The sequence below is a fragment of the Lontra canadensis genome, unplaced genomic scaffold, assembly GCF_010015895.1.
Source record: "Lontra canadensis isolate GAN:19392208 unplaced genomic scaffold, GSC_riverotter_1.0 scaffold21, whole genome shotgun sequence".
In the NCBI taxonomy this organism is placed as follows: Eukaryota; Metazoa; Chordata; class Mammalia; order Carnivora; family Mustelidae; genus Lontra; species Lontra canadensis.
Window position 1 is genome coordinate 22425501 of NW_022631015.1, and position 16911 is coordinate 22442411.

At 41.3% G+C, this 16911-nt stretch overlaps 1 protein-coding gene across 3 annotated transcripts; it reads right to left on the reverse strand.

Annotated features, from left to right (window-relative positions):
* Nucleotides 1–2137: 2137 nt before the first annotated feature.
* On the reverse strand, nt 2138–16698 carry TDP2 (tyrosyl-DNA phosphodiesterase 2). 3 transcript variants are annotated; one of them, XM_032861646.1, is made up of 8 exons: nt 16532–16698; nt 16365–16450; nt 12789–12962; nt 12010–12101; nt 10446–10564; nt 8767–8937; nt 2826–3112; nt 2138–2778 (listed from the first exon to the last, which is right to left on the reverse strand). In XM_032861646.1, exons 1-7 carry the CDS (start codon nt 16682–16684, stop codon nt 2831–2833), a joined length of 1077 nt encoding a protein of 358 aa, XP_032717537.1. In that variant the 5' UTR covers nt 16685–16698; the 3' UTR covers nt 2138–2778; nt 2826–2830. The 3 variants fall into 3 exon arrangements, with proteins under 3 accessions (XP_032717537.1, XP_032717536.1, XP_032717538.1); XM_032861645.1 differs by having other exon boundaries at nt 2138–3112; XM_032861647.1 differs by lacking the exon at nt 8767–8937 and having other exon boundaries at nt 2138–3112.
* Nucleotides 16699–16911: the final 213 nt, after the last annotated feature.

Here is a 16911-nt window from a genome sequence, read left to right on the forward strand (position 1 = left end):
TCCTCTCACCTGGCATTCCACAATACCCTGAGTGCCTTCTCACTGTACCAATAACCTGATTGAGCCAACAGGCTTGTTCCCAAAGATCTTTAATATGCATGGGCTTAGCCCAGAACGTTCAACTTTTAACATCTTTTAAGTCAGTGCCATTACAATGAATACCTGTTTTGATATATATAAATTTAGAATCTATTTGGCACTGCATGAAAACGTTAGTCGGCCTCCCTAGGACACTAATGTTAGGATACTACCCTTCACTTCTCTTCAGCATTTAATGGGCATCTATTGAGGTCTGGCTACATGTCAGAGACTATAATAAATATTAAGGGTAAAAGTATGTTTCCTTAGTATAGCTCTTCTACTGCATCTGCTCTTGTTTATATGCTGTTGGATGGAACATTTGTCTCACAGACTGTACAAAGACTGGAATTACCAAGGTCTAGCAAGCTTCAAGTATATTCCACATCAGTGGCAATGATGGTGTTCAGTCTATTGAAATAAATACAAGATTCTGAGTTGGCATTTCCCCAAGGGAAGTAAGGTACTCGGAGCTAGTATTCTGGAAAAATTCGAGAGCCAAAGTAAAAAAAATTCAAGATATTGCTAATTAGTAGGTTCTTAATTTTTGCATTCGTTCGGAATTGTTTAGGGGTGCCTAGGTGGCTCAGTCTGTTGAGTGTCCCACTCTTGCTCTCGAGCCAGGTCTCCATCTCAGGGCTGGGAATTCAAGTCCCTCATGCAACTCCATGCTGGGCGTGGAGCCTACTTAAAAAAGCAAATTAACTTGTGGGTCCCTGGCAGGCTCAGTCAGAGGAATGTGCGACTCTTGATCCTGGGATTGTGAGTTCAAGCTCCACATTGGGTGTAGAGATTGTTTAAAAATAAATAAGTAAACTTTTTAAGAAAGTGATTTAATTGTTCCCATTCACATCAGTTAAAACTGATTCTTTAGAGGTCTGGGTCTCTCAGTTGGTTGCCTTCCACTCCGGCATCGCTTTCCACTCGGGTCATGATCCCAGGGTCCTGGGATTGAGTCCTGGATCGTGCACCCCACTCAGTGGGGAGCCTGCTTCTCCCTGTACTGCTTCCCACTGCTCGAGCTTGCTCTCTCAAATAAATCTTAAAAAACCAAACCTGATTTCTTAGATTTTGCCATTATAAACAGTAAACAGGAAGTTACTTCACTTGAATGCTTTGAGTCATAGAAAAGAAATGATGCTTTTGGTGTACCTGGGTGGCTCAATGAGTTAAGCGTCTGCCTTCATCTCAGGTCATAATCCTAGGGTCCTGGAATCAAGCCCCGCATCAGGTTCCCTGCTTAGTGGGAGCCTGCTTCTCCCTCTCCTCCCTGCTTGTGGTCTCTCTCACTATCTCTCTCTCTCAAATAAATAAAATCTTAAAAAAGAAATGATGCTCCTTTCAAAGTTTTCAAACAATAATCACTTAATCTAATACACAGTACTATATATTCTATTTTTTATAATTAGCCTTTCACTCAATTTTTTTTTTGTAATATGATGTAAGGTATGGTTCTTTCAACAATTATTCTTCCAAGTGAATAAATAATTTATGCCCAAAACATCCTTTTTCCTATATAAATTAACTATTGCCTCCATAATGTATGCTAAGATATTAGCATTCTCATTTGAAATGATTAATAAGTATATACAAATCTCCTTTCCATTGTGACTACAAAGGGATTATATATAAATTCAGCTTGTCTTTTTTTTTTTAGTGTCTTAGCTGTTAATTTTGACATCCCTGATGAAAATGAGGCTCTGTGAGGCTCTGTCACTTCTCATTCTAATTATTCTCCCCAGCTTTCCTTTTTTTTATATTGAGGATATCAATGTATGCTTGGTAGTTCTTGGGTGGGTTGAGAAGCTTCATAGAAGCTGTTTTCTTCCACACAAAAGTGAGTCAGAGCAGTGGACCAGAAACAAGAAGCAGGTAAAAACTTCAATCCCATCATGGGCACAAAAGCATACTAAAACCAACTATAAACAAGTAAAATTCTTTATTTAAAGTACATTCCTTTTACGGGGGGAAAAAATTTCTTTAAAGCACACTGAAATGTGCTCCTTACCCCTCTCCTGTAAAATAATTCAACTGTATAAGAAGTAAATCTAAAAGGCTATTCCTCTTTAAACATTTATTTTCTGTTAGGAAAAAAGTCCAATGCAGCTATAACACCAACTTTAATCATTATCAAGCCTGATTTTGGCAAAATGAAGAGCAACATGTTGACAAACATGAATTTTAAATAGTAAAGGCATTTCAAATCAGAAGATTTCATTTACAGCTTACCGCTCATGTACTGTTAGCTGACAAAAATGAAGTCTGCTATAGGATAGTTGCCACCTACTTAGATGCACATAATCATGGCTTTTTCACTTAAGATTATCTGAATTGGAAGAGCCAATCCTCCAAGCACAATAACGTCTTATTTTTAAAGATTTACTTAGATATAAACTATTTGGTGCCTGATTTTAAAAATATAATATAAAGGCTAGCCCAGAGACAATGTGGCCCTGCTTGAGAACCAGCTGGCAGCTCTGAGCAGTATCAGAAGCTCTGACGGTCTTGGCGGCCTTTATGAATTAGTCTCATACTCTGTACGCCTGAGTTTAAATCAACATCAATATTTAGCTCTGAAATTTGAGGATGCAATCCACAAAATAAGAATCACAGTAGTATTTTCTTCTGTTACAATAATGTAGTATATTAATTCCTCCATACAACCTACCTTTCCAGACAGGTAGAAATTACATTTGCAAAAATCCAGAACAAAATTACTCAGAAGGCAGAAAACTCTTATTTGGAAAGCATTTCACAAGATCACATCTAAGTTGCACAGAAGCCCCCAGTGATCACTAGGGAATCTACCACAGTCCAGTTTTTCCAATCCAAGGAGGTCCAAACTTTGGGGAACAATATGGCCACTTTTGGCTGCTGTCCTGAAAAATATTCGATCGAAACGAAGCTTACAGGCAGCAGATATTCCAAGGTTAGAGTTCATTTGTGTATCCCATGTATACTGGCAATGCTTAGGTTTGCCCAAGAACTCCCAGACATCCAAAATGTTGCTGGGTAAACCACCACACTGGGTGACCTGAAAAGATAAAGAAAACTTTTAGTCCTTTTTCTCCTAACCAAAAAAAGTTTTCAGTATTATGTCTAAGTGCAACATTTCAAATCAGAATGTCACAAATTAATGTACCAATGCGAGATTATGTATTAATATTAAATATATTATAAAAAGCATTTTGCTGTATGGTAGGTAACATAAAAGTAATGTAAGTAGGAAATATAAAAGCATCTAAACTGCCAGAGAGGTCTGGAATTTGTCCTTCTCTTCTGCCATAAACAGATTCCTAACTCTGGGTAGCAGATAAAACTTAGAAGGCTGAAAATCCGCAGCCTCTATTATCGCTACTAGTTTTTTAAAAATGAATCCAAGTAGAAGGTAGGCAAAACTGTTACTCTAGTCTATAAATGTAGACGTACAGCATTTATATGATCGAATAAGGTTAACTGCCTTCATAGTTTCATTTGAAATTTACTATTAAATCTTCCTTCTCCCTCTTCACAACACTCCAGGATTTTAACACCATTTTATTGTGGTACAATACAGGCGTACCTCCTCTTACTGCACTCCACAGACATTGTGTTTTTCACAAGCTGAAGGTCTGTGACAACGCTGCACTGAGCAAGTCTACTGGTTCCATCGCTCCGACAGGATCTGCTCACTTTGTGTCTCTGTGTCCCATTTCGGTAATCTTTACATTTCAAACTCTCTTACTATTTCTATATTCATTACAGTGATCTGTGATCAGGATCTTTGATGCTACTATTGTACTTGTGCCCACATGATAGTGAACTTAATAAATGTTGTATGTTCTCACTGCTCCACGGACCAGCCTTTCCCTCCTCTCTTCCCCTCCATAGGTCTCCCTAACCCAAGACACAATATTGAAATTGAGTCACTTGTCTCCCACTTTAAATCGAAAGCTGGAAATGATCAAGCTTAGAGAGGAACATGTATCTAAAGCCAAGATAGGCCAAACTGTGAATACAAAGGCAAAGTTCTGGAAGGAAATTGTCACTCCAGTGAACACATGAATGATAGTGAAACAGCATTACTGTTGATATGGAGAGTCAGAAGGGCCTAAATACGGGATCACACCAGCCACACATTCCCTTAGGTCAAAGCCTAATCCAGAACCAGGCTCTAATTCAATTCTATGAAGGCTGAGAGAGGCGAGGAAGCCGCAGAAGGAAAATCTGAAGCCAGGAGAGGTTGGTTCATGAGGTTTAAGAAACCATCCCTGGGGCGCCTGGGTGGCTCAGTCGGTTAAGCGTCTGCCTTCGGCTCCGGTCATGATCCCAGAGTCTTGGGATCGAGCCCCACATCAGGCTCTTTGCTCGGCTTGGGAGCCTGCTTCCTCCTCCTCTCTCTGCCTCTCTGCTACTTGTGATCTCTGTCTCTCTCTGTCAAATAAATAAATAAAATTAAAAAAAAAAAAAAGAAAGAAACCATCCCTATAACACAAAGTACAAGGCAAAGCAGCAGGTGCTGATGGAGAAGCCGCAGCAAGTTCTCCAGAAGATGGAGCTGACAGGGTTAACAAAGGTGGCTGCAGGAAACAACTGGTTTCCAATGTAGATGAGGCAGCCTTCTCTTGGAAGATGCCATTTAAGGCTTTACAGCTAGAGAGAAGTCAGTGCCTGGCTTCAGAGCTTCCAAGGACAGGCTGGCTCTCGTTAGGGGCCAATGCAGCTGCTGACTTTCAAGTTGAAGCCAATGCACATTCCCCATTCTAAAACTCCTAGGGCCCTTAAGAATGATGCTAACTCTGTATGGAATTGTTGAACCACTGTCTTTTATACCTGAAACTCATGTAACACTGTTATGTTAACTATACTGGAATTAAAATAAAAGCTTACTAATAAAAAAGGATGATGCTAAATCTTTTTTTTTTTTTTAAGATTTATCTGAGTGAGAATGAATAAGACAGAGCGAGCACAGGGAGAGAAGCTGAGGGAGAAACAGACTCCCCACTGAGCACAGAGCTTGATGCGGGGCTCGATCCCAGGACCCTGAGATCATGACCTGAGCTGAAGGCAGACACTTAACCAACTGAACCACCCAGGTGCCCCTAAGTCTACCGTGTTCTGTATGTGGAACAAAGCCTGATGACAGCTCATCTGTTTAAAATATGACTGATTATTTTAGGCCCACTGTTGAGACCTACTGCTCAGGAAGACAAAACAAAACAAAACAAAAAACTCCTTTCGAAATGTTACTGCTCACTGACTATGCACCTGGTCAATGCACCTGGTCAATGCACCCACGAGCTAGTGTAGATGGACAAGGAGATGTTGTCTTTGCGCCCACTGACAAAGCATCCACTACGCAGCCCATGAAGCAAGGAGTAATTTCCACTTTCAAGTCTTACTATTTAAGAAGCACATTTCATAATACAGCTGCCATATATAGTGATTCTTCTGATGGATCTGGGCAAAAATGTTAAAAAACCTGGAAAGGATTCAACATGCTAGATGTCATTCAGAACATTCATGATTCATGGGAAGTGGTCAAAATACCACATTAGCAGGAGCTTGGAAGGTGACTCCCAACCCTCAAGGATGACTTCCAGGGGTTCAGGACTTCAGCGGAGGAAGTCACTGCACATGTGGTAGAAACAGCAAGGAAATTAGAAGTAGAGCTACAATCTGATGGTAAAACTTAAATGATTAAGAGTTGATTCTTTTTTTTTTTTAAAGATTTATTCATTTGACAGACAGGGATCACAAGTAGGCAGAGAGGCAGGCAGAGAGAGAGGAAGGGAAGCAGGCTCCCCGCTGAGCAGAGCGCCCAATGTGGGGCTCGATCCCAGGACCCTGGAATCATGACCTGCGCCGAAGGCAGAGGCTTTAACCCACTGAGCCACCCAGGCGCCCCAAGAGGTGATTCTTACAGATGAGCAAAGAAAGTGGTTTCTTGAGATGGAATCTACTCCTGGTGAAAACTGCTGAAATGACAACAAAGGATTTGGAATATTATGTAGACTTAGTTGATAAAGCAGGGCAGGGTTTTTAAGGATTGACTCCAATTTTGAAAGAAGTTCTACTGTGGGTAAAATGGTATCAAAAGGCATTGCCCTGCACAGAGAAGTAATGAAAGCAAGAGTCAATCAATGTAGCAAACTTCATTGCCTTATTTCCAGAAATGGCTACAGCCCTCCCACTCTTCAGCAACCACCACCCTGATCAGCCAGCAGCCATCAACATCAAGGCAAGACCCTCTACCAGCAAAAAAGTTCATGACTCGCTGACAATTCAGATGATGGTTATCATTTTTAGCAATAAAGTATTTTTATTAAGGTACATATACTGCTTTTTAGACATAATGCCCATGAATACTTTATAATAGACTCCAGTAGTATGAGCATAATTTTATATGCAACAGGACTAAAAAATTCGTTTGTTTTATTATAGTATGCACTTCATTACGGTAGTCTAGAACCAAACCTGCAATACTTCCTAAACATAAAAGTTAGCACAGTTCTATGGCACTCAGTACATCCACGTAACTGTGCAACTATCACCACCATCCATCTCTAGAACCTTTCCATTTTCCCCAACTCAAATTGTACCCAATAAATGCTAACTACCCATTCTATCCTCCCCAGCCCCTGGTAACCACAATTATACTCTGTCTGTATGAATTTGACTACTTTAAGAAACTCACAGGAGAAGTCATAAAAAATTTGTCCTTTTGTAACTGGCTTATTTCATTTAGTGTACTGTCCAGGGTCTGTCCATACGGGAGCATGTCGTGTTTCCTTCCTGCTTAAGGCTGAATGATATTCAATTGTATGAACACACAGTTTGTTTATCCATCCGTCAATGGTCCCTTTGGTCACTACCATGTTTTAGCTACTTTGAATAATGCTGCTGCTTTGAACACAGGCGTGCAGACACCTCTTCAAGACTCTGCTTTTGTTTTGGGTACACACCCACAGTGGAACTGTTGGACCATATGGAAACTTTGTTTTTGGAGGAATCACATCATTTTCCATGGCAGAGATGCCACCTGATAGTCCCATCAGCACCGCACAAGGGCTCCAATCCAAATCCTCGCCAACGCTTATTCTTTTCCGGCATTCTGCTAATACTCATGCTAACCGATGTAATACCTCATGATGGCTCTGATTTCCACGTCTCTAATGACTAGTGACGTTGAGCGTCTTCTCTTGTGCTTGTTGGCCATCTGTATATCTTCTTTGGAAAAATGTCTAAGTCTTTTCCTCATTTTTAAATCAGGTTGTTTCTTTTTTGTAGAAATTCTTCATATAACATCAATATCATATTAATTATATCATTATTACTCACTTGTCATCTGTAGGATTTACAAATATTTCTTCCATCCGGTGGGCTGCCTTTTCATTTTGTGATCATGTCCTCTGATGCACAAAAGTTTTTCATTGTGACAAAGTTCATCTCATCTCTTTTCTTTTGTTGTCGTGCTTTTGGTGTCACATCCAAGAAGTTGACAAATCCCAGGTCATGAAGCTTTTCCCCTTTGTTTTCTTCTAAGAGTTTTATAGTTTTAGCTCTTACTTACAGGTCATTGATCTATTCTGAATACATTTTTTTTTAAAGACTTTATTTATTTGACAGACAAAGATCACAAGTAGGCAGAAAAGCAGGCAGAGAGAGAGGGGGAAGCAGGCTCCCCGCTGAGCAGAAAGCCCGATGTGGGGCTCAATCCCAGGACCCTGGGATCATGACCTGAGCCAAAGGCAGAGGCTTTAAACCACTGAGCCACCCAGGCGACCCTGAATACATTTTTATATAGGATATAAGGCAAGGATGCACCTTTGGTTTTTTTGTTTGTTTTTTGCATGTGGATATCGAGTTTTCCCAGTCATGTGTTGAAAAACAGGATTTTTCTTTTAAGCAGGTCAGTTAATCAAACAGGTACGACAAAACAGCTACCATGAAGTCACTGATTTGCAAACAGTCCAAGAGTCAGACTTTTTTAGAAATGATCTGTGTGCAAGAGCACAAGATCACAAAGAGAAGCATTTAGGATGCTGCCTTCACTTCGGAAGTCCCAACAGGCTTCCATTTCTCATTTCACTTCTTTCTCTACTCCTGGAGTTCATGGCAATGAAATGAATGTTTCAATTCCCTTCTAATCTGATTTGAGTTCAACCAGAGATGGGGGAAAAAGCAAGGCCGCTTACCATTTAATATGATCTAAGTCTACAGAGGTCCTAAAAAAATCCCAGTATGTCTCGAACTAAGGGGAAAGAGACTTTGTTTCAGTCCTGGAGATGGTAGTACCAGGAAAAGGGGGTTTAAAAAAAAGTAGATAAAAGAAAACTCAGAAGAGAGATAGGGAAAATTATGATACCCAAATCTTTCTGTTCTCCTCACCTTCCAACTCCAGATACTGCAAAAAAACTTAAATCTTTTCTTAACTCTCTATTGTTTTCTCTATATCCCTCTTTTTAATCAACACATAACATTTTGTGTTGTCTGTTTCAGATGTAATAATTCTGTTTTCCCCCAGTAGTGTCAGAGCTCCTCCTGCTTCCACTTCCCCGGTGCCAAGCCTACTGCACAGGCCAAGTACTTACTGAATTGCATCCACAAGATCGCTTACACATTGTAACAGCTTTGGTCAAAAGAAACCTAAATTAGTTTCCACAGCAATAATCTGCCCACAAGCACAAAACTGGCTTTGTCACTCACTTCGTGATCCCTTAAATTTGTATCTCCCGCAAATATAACTGTAGCTGACTCTGGAGCCTCTTGCATTTTCTTTAAAACCAGTTTTAACTGATTCATTCGTTCCTTAGCATGCCCTCTGGTGCTCTCCAAATGAGAAGTCATAAGGCAAAGTTCATTTCCCGACACACTTGCCTGCAACAGGATAAATAATTATAGCTGTTAAAGTTTACTGCCACCAATGTGGAAATTTGATAACAGAATCAACCAAATTGTTCAATTGATTGGGATATATTTACCAAGGCAGCACTATATAATCAGCACTGTGCTCGTATTTCTAGGTCAAGCTGGAACATGCTAATCCTGCTCCCAAAGAAGACTATTCAGCAAGCACCACTAATACTGCAAGACCTACCTCAAATGTCACCTTCACCCACGTCCTTCCCAGTGTCCCCAGGCAATCAGTGGCTCCCTCCACAATATCCCTATAGCATCCTGGAAAGACTACCTTTAAAGTCCCCTACACTGAACCATAGCATAATTATTTCTCTCCTATAAAGTCATGAGCCATTTGAAAATGAAGACGGCTCTTTTATTTTCTGCTATTATCAAGAGCTTGGCACATAGGTACTCAAGAAAAGTCAGTTAAATGAATAACTGAGAATCATTTACCATTTTGCAGTTAAGATACTAACAATGCAGGATTATTTAAACTGCCTGAAGAACCAAGTCCAAATTCCTTCACACTGGGGATTCGTGACCTTCTATAATGTGGATCCTACCTATTTTACCAACTTCTTGTCACACTACTCCTTTTCATGCCCGCTACACCCAACTAAATGTGATGTTCATTTATACTTGTATATGTTCTTTCTCACTTATTTTTATATTATACACACACATTGCGCAATATGCAATTTGCCGAAGTTTGCTCATGGTGGTTCTACCGCATGGAATGTTCTGTTCTTAATGCCTACATCTTGCATATTTTTCAGGGCTCAACTCAAATATAAATTCCCTCATGAAACTTTCACTAAGCAACCTAGCTAATCTCATCACAAGAAAAAAATTATGTGACCATGTATGGCAACAGCTGCTAACTGGACTACTGTGGTGATCATTTTTCAACATGTACAGATATCCGATCATTGTACACCTGAAAGTATATACTGTTGTGCCAAATATGCCTCAATTAAAAGAAACAAAACAAAAAACAATCTAGCTAAAAGTTATCTCTAAACTTCCACGGCACATCATCACACCTCCTCCAGGGGCATTTTATGCCTTTCCTTTATTTTAGTTACTATATACTACAATCTCTCCCTTGCTAATCTATAAACTCTAGGAGAGTAAGATCTTTTGATTGATTCTTGTAAGCCTTACAGAGTGTAACAGTACCATATGCAATACATTCAGGGGTAAAAAAAAAAACCACTTTAGGAAGCAAATGTGAACTATTGATAGATTTTTGAGTATTCTTAGGAAGGTATCTAACGGATCAGGATTATATGTTTACAAATTTGTATTTGTGTAAAAACTTAATTTACAATGTCCTTTAAGACTATTTAAAAGAATGTAGAAGAGATAAAATTTTCTCTAATGGCAATTAGGGAAAAAAAAGAAAAAGACACCACAATGAAACTGTAAGAAACAACTCATTGTTAAAAAAAAAAAAAAAAAGTAAATTCTAAAAAATTACTTACATACACACACAAAAGGTTTCTCATCATTTTTGTATTTGGAAAAGGGATAATCTCTTGGCTTTTAAATTTCACTCTCGATTTCTTCAACATTATAGCTGTGAAATATCCTTCTTCATTACCTTCAAATGTTTGTGGGAAAGAATTTAGGCTGAGAAGTGTAGTTTATCACAAAGTTCCCCTACTGAAGGTTTTATAATAGGTACGGATACTTAAATGGATCTGAATCTTCAAAATAGGTGAAGATAGCCAACTGAGTCCCTATGTTTACCTCCTCCTCCCAAAATGTAGCTGGATGTATCAAAGAAATACAAAAATAAAAAATTCACATAAGTGCCAAAAATAGTTAATGATGCCAATATCAAGTAAGAAAATCTGAGAAATGTCTGAGACACTGAGCCAAGCTAACATGCATTCACTTCTCACCCTGCAAGCATCAGAAAAACTATAGTAAATGAACAAAAAATTTAGAAAGGTATAAAATCATAATTAGAGAAAAGAATAGAAGTAGAGGGGCAGTGAATAAAAGCTTCCAGCTGTTTTCCAGAAAACAAAATAGCTGAAGTGGAAAGTGGTTTACTGGAGCAGAGGGAAACCAGGAAAAGAGGAAAGGAGAAGGAAGGAAACAAGGGAAGGAAAGGGAGGGCCAAGGAGGACTGTAGGTGACTACAAAAATGATAGTCTGCAAGCAGGTGGGGGAGGGTGAGGGGGACAGAGAAGGAGGAAAGGAGAAAGGGAAAGAATTTTCCAGAACTGAAGGTCACAATCCTCCAGTAAAGTCCCTACTACATGTTCAGCACAATAAACGGGAGGGAAAAACAAAAGAAACAAAAACACCTGACACACTCATACTCACACACACACACACACACACACACTAAAATGAGGAAGGAAACCAAGTAGGAGGAATAGCATGGTATTCAGAAAACAAGAAATCTAAAACAGCAGAGTCAAAAAGAATCCCCAAGAGAATGCAGAAAAGTTGTCCTACAAAGAAAGAGAGATTACCTTCTCCTTAGCAACTGAGACTTTATTAATAAATCAAAATTAAAATCACATACTACATAAAAGTGAAAGTCAAAGAAAACACAAGATTTAGCCAACGATTATGGAATGCAGCCAGGGTGTGGTACATTAAACGCACTCAGTAAAAACAAAATAGATTGAAGAGCCTTTTAAATAACTATCCAGGGCAAAAAGCTAGGAAAAAACCCAAAATCAATTAAAAGATATAAAGGCAGACTTTCTGAAAAAGTATAACCAAAATGCAATTATCACACTTAAATTTTTAATAAATTAATTTTACCAAAAAACAAAAAAACTCCAGGTCTCAAATTTTGGCAACTTATATTTTCCTGAAAAACCACCCATTCCCAATACTTTTCCCATATGTCAAGCTGTATAACATATTCTCTTATGGTTTTTCTAGTATCCTGTATCTGGCTTACTTTTCTCAAACTTTTTTTATTTTTGCTTTTTCTTGTGTGTACTCGTATGAGCTAACCTTGATTTATCTCTTTCATTGACTGTTTTTCAAAGACAAAGATAGTAACAAGAAAATTGTTACCTGTAATCATCTCATAACTACTTGCTCTCTTCTTTAGGTAGCTACAATACGGGGGAATAACTTCCTGTAGAAATATCACATCTGGGCTGTACCTTCAAAACATCAATTTATAATAAATACCAAGTATACTATTTCATTTGCTGACACCTAGATTAGCAGAACACCACAACATAAAAGAAACACAAAGCTACTGCCCCTTAGGGCACCTTAACACTCAATGTTTATACTGATATTTGGTAACTATAAAAAAGATCTGTGCTATTTAACAAATACCGTACAAATAAATTAAGTTAGAAAAACATACGTCCTAACACTTTAAAGTGAGAAGAACTGGAATCCCTGACAACAGGAATCAGTATATGGAGAGCCTACGAGGGTCCTATACTACAGTAGATGCCTTCCAAGTTACGAATCCTCATGAAACAATTATCCATAAGGACACCGAGCTGTAGAGAACCCTGGTGGTTCACAGGGGACTACAGAAGGTCATACAGCTAGTGTGTAGCAGATACAGACCATTTTGGTAATTTAATTTTCAGAGCAGTAATTATATACAAGGTTTATTAAGTAAAACAGTATTAGAAGCCTTCTAACAAAAGTTAGTGCTCCCTCCCCACCTCGTCCATACTCTTGCTCTCAGAGGCAATCACTCTCCATTCTTTACGTTTCTTCTGGAACTCAGATCAGATTCCAAAACCCATAATCTCGACCATTACCCTCTTTATAGATAGGTAAGCCACGTAATCATGCTACCATTGAACCTAAGCAATAATACTTACAAAGTTAAATAGGAACACACCCCTCGAGCCCTCTCTTGCAGACTGTTTAGATCCAATCCATCAATATTCCAGGTAATGAAAGAGAACACGCTGCCGTCTTCTTGCTGAATCCTTTCAGATGTACTGGCTTTAGAACTAACGGAATCAGTTGTCTCTTCATTTGTTAGGTCAACACTGGCAGGATCACAATGAAACACAACTCTGCATATTATCTCTGAGCTGATTAATTTTAAATTATTATTTTCTATTAGTAACCGTCATCTTGTGTAGAAAGAAATTTTGTAAACTATGACCTGAAATTAGACTACATAGTGTAAGATTTCCAAATCTGGATTCACTTTAAATCATATGTGAAATGTATGAAACATGTGAAATTAGATCTCATTGTGAGTAACAGCTGCGAATTCTTTACCAGTCCCCTCACTGGAAGGTGAGGTCTAACGCCTCTCCCCCCGGACTCTGGGCTTTACTGATTCACTTGACCAACAGAATACGGTGGAAAGGCAATCCTGGCACTTCTGAGGCTTGGTCATATGAAACTTTGCAGCTTTCACTCAAGCGTTTTTGACCACTCTCCCCCAAGAGATCACGTAAGTCTGACTGCCTGACACTACCATGCTGGAGAGGCCACACGCACAAGCCCCAGTCCACAGTCCTGACGCCACCTCGCACTATCCCCACCAAGGCAGGTATTTGAGTGGAGGGACAAACCATCATTAAAAGGTGACTGACAAGCAGTTAATCACAATACATAAATTTAAGAAATAGGTTTTTATACTTATAACATTAATAAATTTAATGTAAATAATTTAACTTTTTAATTAAAAAGTTTATTGAGATATAACTGACATATTATATTCATTCCAGGTGCACAACATAATGATTTCGTATTTGTATACGTTGTAAAGTGACCACCATGATCAATCGTTAACTTACTATTTTAACTTCTTATTTGGAAATAATAACAGACTTTCAGTAAAACAGTATTAAGAATTATTTTCACCATTCACCCACATAAATGTTAACATCTCACTTCCTTAACGTTTACCTGCTTTGCTCTTTTTATTGAGATGTTTGCAGAAGTACCTTTGTATGTACCTCCTAGAAACAAGGACAGGCTTACATGTCTACCTAGCATTACTGCGCATTAGAAAGTTATCACTTATACAACATTATCATATAATTTTAAGACTTATTCAAATTTTGCCAATTGTGCCACTAACGTTCTAGTTTATCGTTCTGAGCTAGGGAACTCCTCCCTTTAACCATTACTCAGCTGGATTCACATTTTTTCTGTGGGATTATTTCAAGGAATCCATTTCCTCTGTCTCAACGTCTTCTCTTTCTTTCTTTCTTTTTTAAGATTTTAAACAGGCTCTCTACCCAACATGGGGCTTAACTTACAACCCCAAGATCAAAGGTCACATGCTCTACCAACTGAGCCAGCCAGGCACCCCCAGCACATACTTTTTTTTTTTTTTAAAGTAGGCCCCACGTCCAAAATGGCGAGGGCTTAAACTCACCACCCTGAGATCAAGAGCCTCTGTTCCAATTTCTTTATTGGTTATAATTTAGGTTGCAAGTGATGGAAATTAACTCGGGCTCCCATGAGCAAAATAGAAGCATTTAGAAGGCAACAGAAACATGTCACAGAGCCAGGTATGGAAATTAACTCGGGCTCCTATGAGCAAAATAGAAGCATTTAGAAGGCAACAGAAACATGTCACAGAGCCAGGTATGGGAATGCGGCTATCCCGGAGGAAATGCAATCGAGGCTTTCTCTTGATTGGACTCCACTGACTCAATTTCCCTGGGCTTCATTCTCCTTCTGCAGAGCACCATTCTCAGCTTCCCCACAAATACTAGGTTCACGTTACTGTTCCAGCTCCACAGGAAGATTCAGACTGAACTCGCTTCCTCCCGATCTGGAAATCCCAGGAGAGAGGATCTGACAGGCCAGCTTGAGCAAGGCGAATACCTCAACAGGTGAGGCAGAGCTCTGTCACCGTGGATGAGGGGACAACTCCCCCAATAACAGGCTAGTCAGGGAAAGGAGCCTAAAGAAATGATCTTATTACATCTGTAAGGTGGTGCAGCTGAAGAGATCAAAGGCACAAGTGTCTTCACTATGAACAGTTAACTCTGCAGGCTGCCCATATATCCGGGAGAACTTTATATAGATTTATTAAGAGCTTATTACACGCCAAATATTGTTCTAGACTTTGGGGACTTAACAATGTACAAAACAGATACTAACTTTCCCAAATGGTAGTTTAGTGGGAGACAGAAAACATTAAGTAGCAATTATAATATAAACTTACTGTGAATGGCTCATGTAGGATGCTGCAAGATTACCCACAAGGGAAAACCTACCCAGACTTGAGAGATCAGGGAAAGCTTCTTGGAGATAAGTCATGACTAAGCTGGGCCTTAAGGTAAATACTACTTAACATGGAAAGAGTCAAAAAAAAGGTTCTAGGCAAAGGTAATAAATGTGGGAAACAAAGGCGAAAGAAAAATTAAATTTCCTTACTACCTACAGCCCATTGACAAGTCCCTGAAACAAGCAGAGTGCCCTTCCCCTGGGGACTCAGCTGCCTTAATGTTAATACTTTGCTAAGGGCAAAAGTCAGTCTTAGCCCAGCTACCCAGGATCCTGTGAGTCTACTTCAACAACTAAAAACGCCCTTGGAAACTTCCTCCATCTCAACCACTCTCTCCCGAGGTACATGTTGGCAATCATCCCCCAAGCCTATGACCCACCGATATCCATCCGAAGGGTCTCATGACGGAGTTTTTACTGAACAGTAACGAGTGACCTTTTCCTAACAACAGCGAGCCCCCTCAAGGCCCTGGAAACCCTGCTTCCAAAGTACCTTAGAGACTCTAACCCCCTCCCAACTTGAAAGCCTGTAATGGACCACTTCTCCCAGTACAGCTCTTACAGCCCAGGGGTCCTGTCCCCGTGGTTTAATAAAACCACCTTATTTGCACCGAAGAGGTCTCAAGAATTCTTTCTGGGGCGCCTGAGTGGCTCAGTTACGGGGCTGCCTTCGGTTCAGGTCATGATCTCACGGTCCTGGGATCCGTCCCCGCCCTTGGCTCTCTGCTCAGCAGAGTCGGCCTCTCCCTCTGCCCCTCCCACCGCTCAGGCGGGCGCGCTCTCGCTGTCTCTGAGATAAATCAAATCTTTAAAAAAAAAAAAAAAAAAAAATCCTTCCCAGCCGTGGGCTCCAAACCCCAAACCTTTTCTACACCATTAAGTATCTTCACAAGGGACGCAAGGCAAGAGAGAACGCCCACTGGAGAAAGCGCAAGGTGGATGCCCGGTAACAACTTGTGGGGCAGGAAAGAGGGTGGGAGGAGACGAGCCGGGAAAGATGGGCAGCGGCCACCCCAGGAAGCTGGGAGACTTCCAAGCTCCCGCTCTGGAGCACAGAACTCTGCCTCCCCCACCCACTGCGAAGCGCTCAGGTCCCGACCCCGACCCGCCCGAGGAGGGGCCCCGCCCCGCCCGCAGCGCACGTGGGGGAAGCCCCCAGCGCCGCGCCTCCGCCCGGCCGCGCGCCCCCTCACCAGCACTCGGGCCCCGCCGCCGTGCCGGGGGGGCTCTCCGCGGCGCTCTCCTCCGCGGGCGGCTCGAAGAAGGAGTTCAGCGCTCTCTGGAAAACACACACAGCGGTGAGACCTGGGCGCGCCGAGGCCCGAGGCGAGGAGGAGGAAGAGAGAGCAACGAAGCTTACTTCCATCTCCCAGTCGTTCTCCGCCAGGTAGCACTGAGCCACGGCGGGGTCGCACTCCGCGACCGAGGCAAACTCCACGCACAGAAGCCGCCGCTTCTTCACCTCGGACTCGCCCTCTGCCCGCTCCGCCTCCGAGCCGCTTAGCCGCTCCATGGGCTCGCCCGGGGCCCCCGCGCCCCCCCGCAGCGGCGGAGAGCCGACGCCCGGATCTGCGCAGGCGCCCGCCGGTCCGGCGCTCCCACCTCAACCACCCGGGCGGAAACGCGCTCCGCCCTCGGAGTGCGATAGGCGGGATTGCGCCACGGGCGAGCAGGCCAGGGCGGGGCCGGGGGCCACGGCGCGTGCGCGGTCACAACGCAGGTGGGGGCGGGACGTGAAAG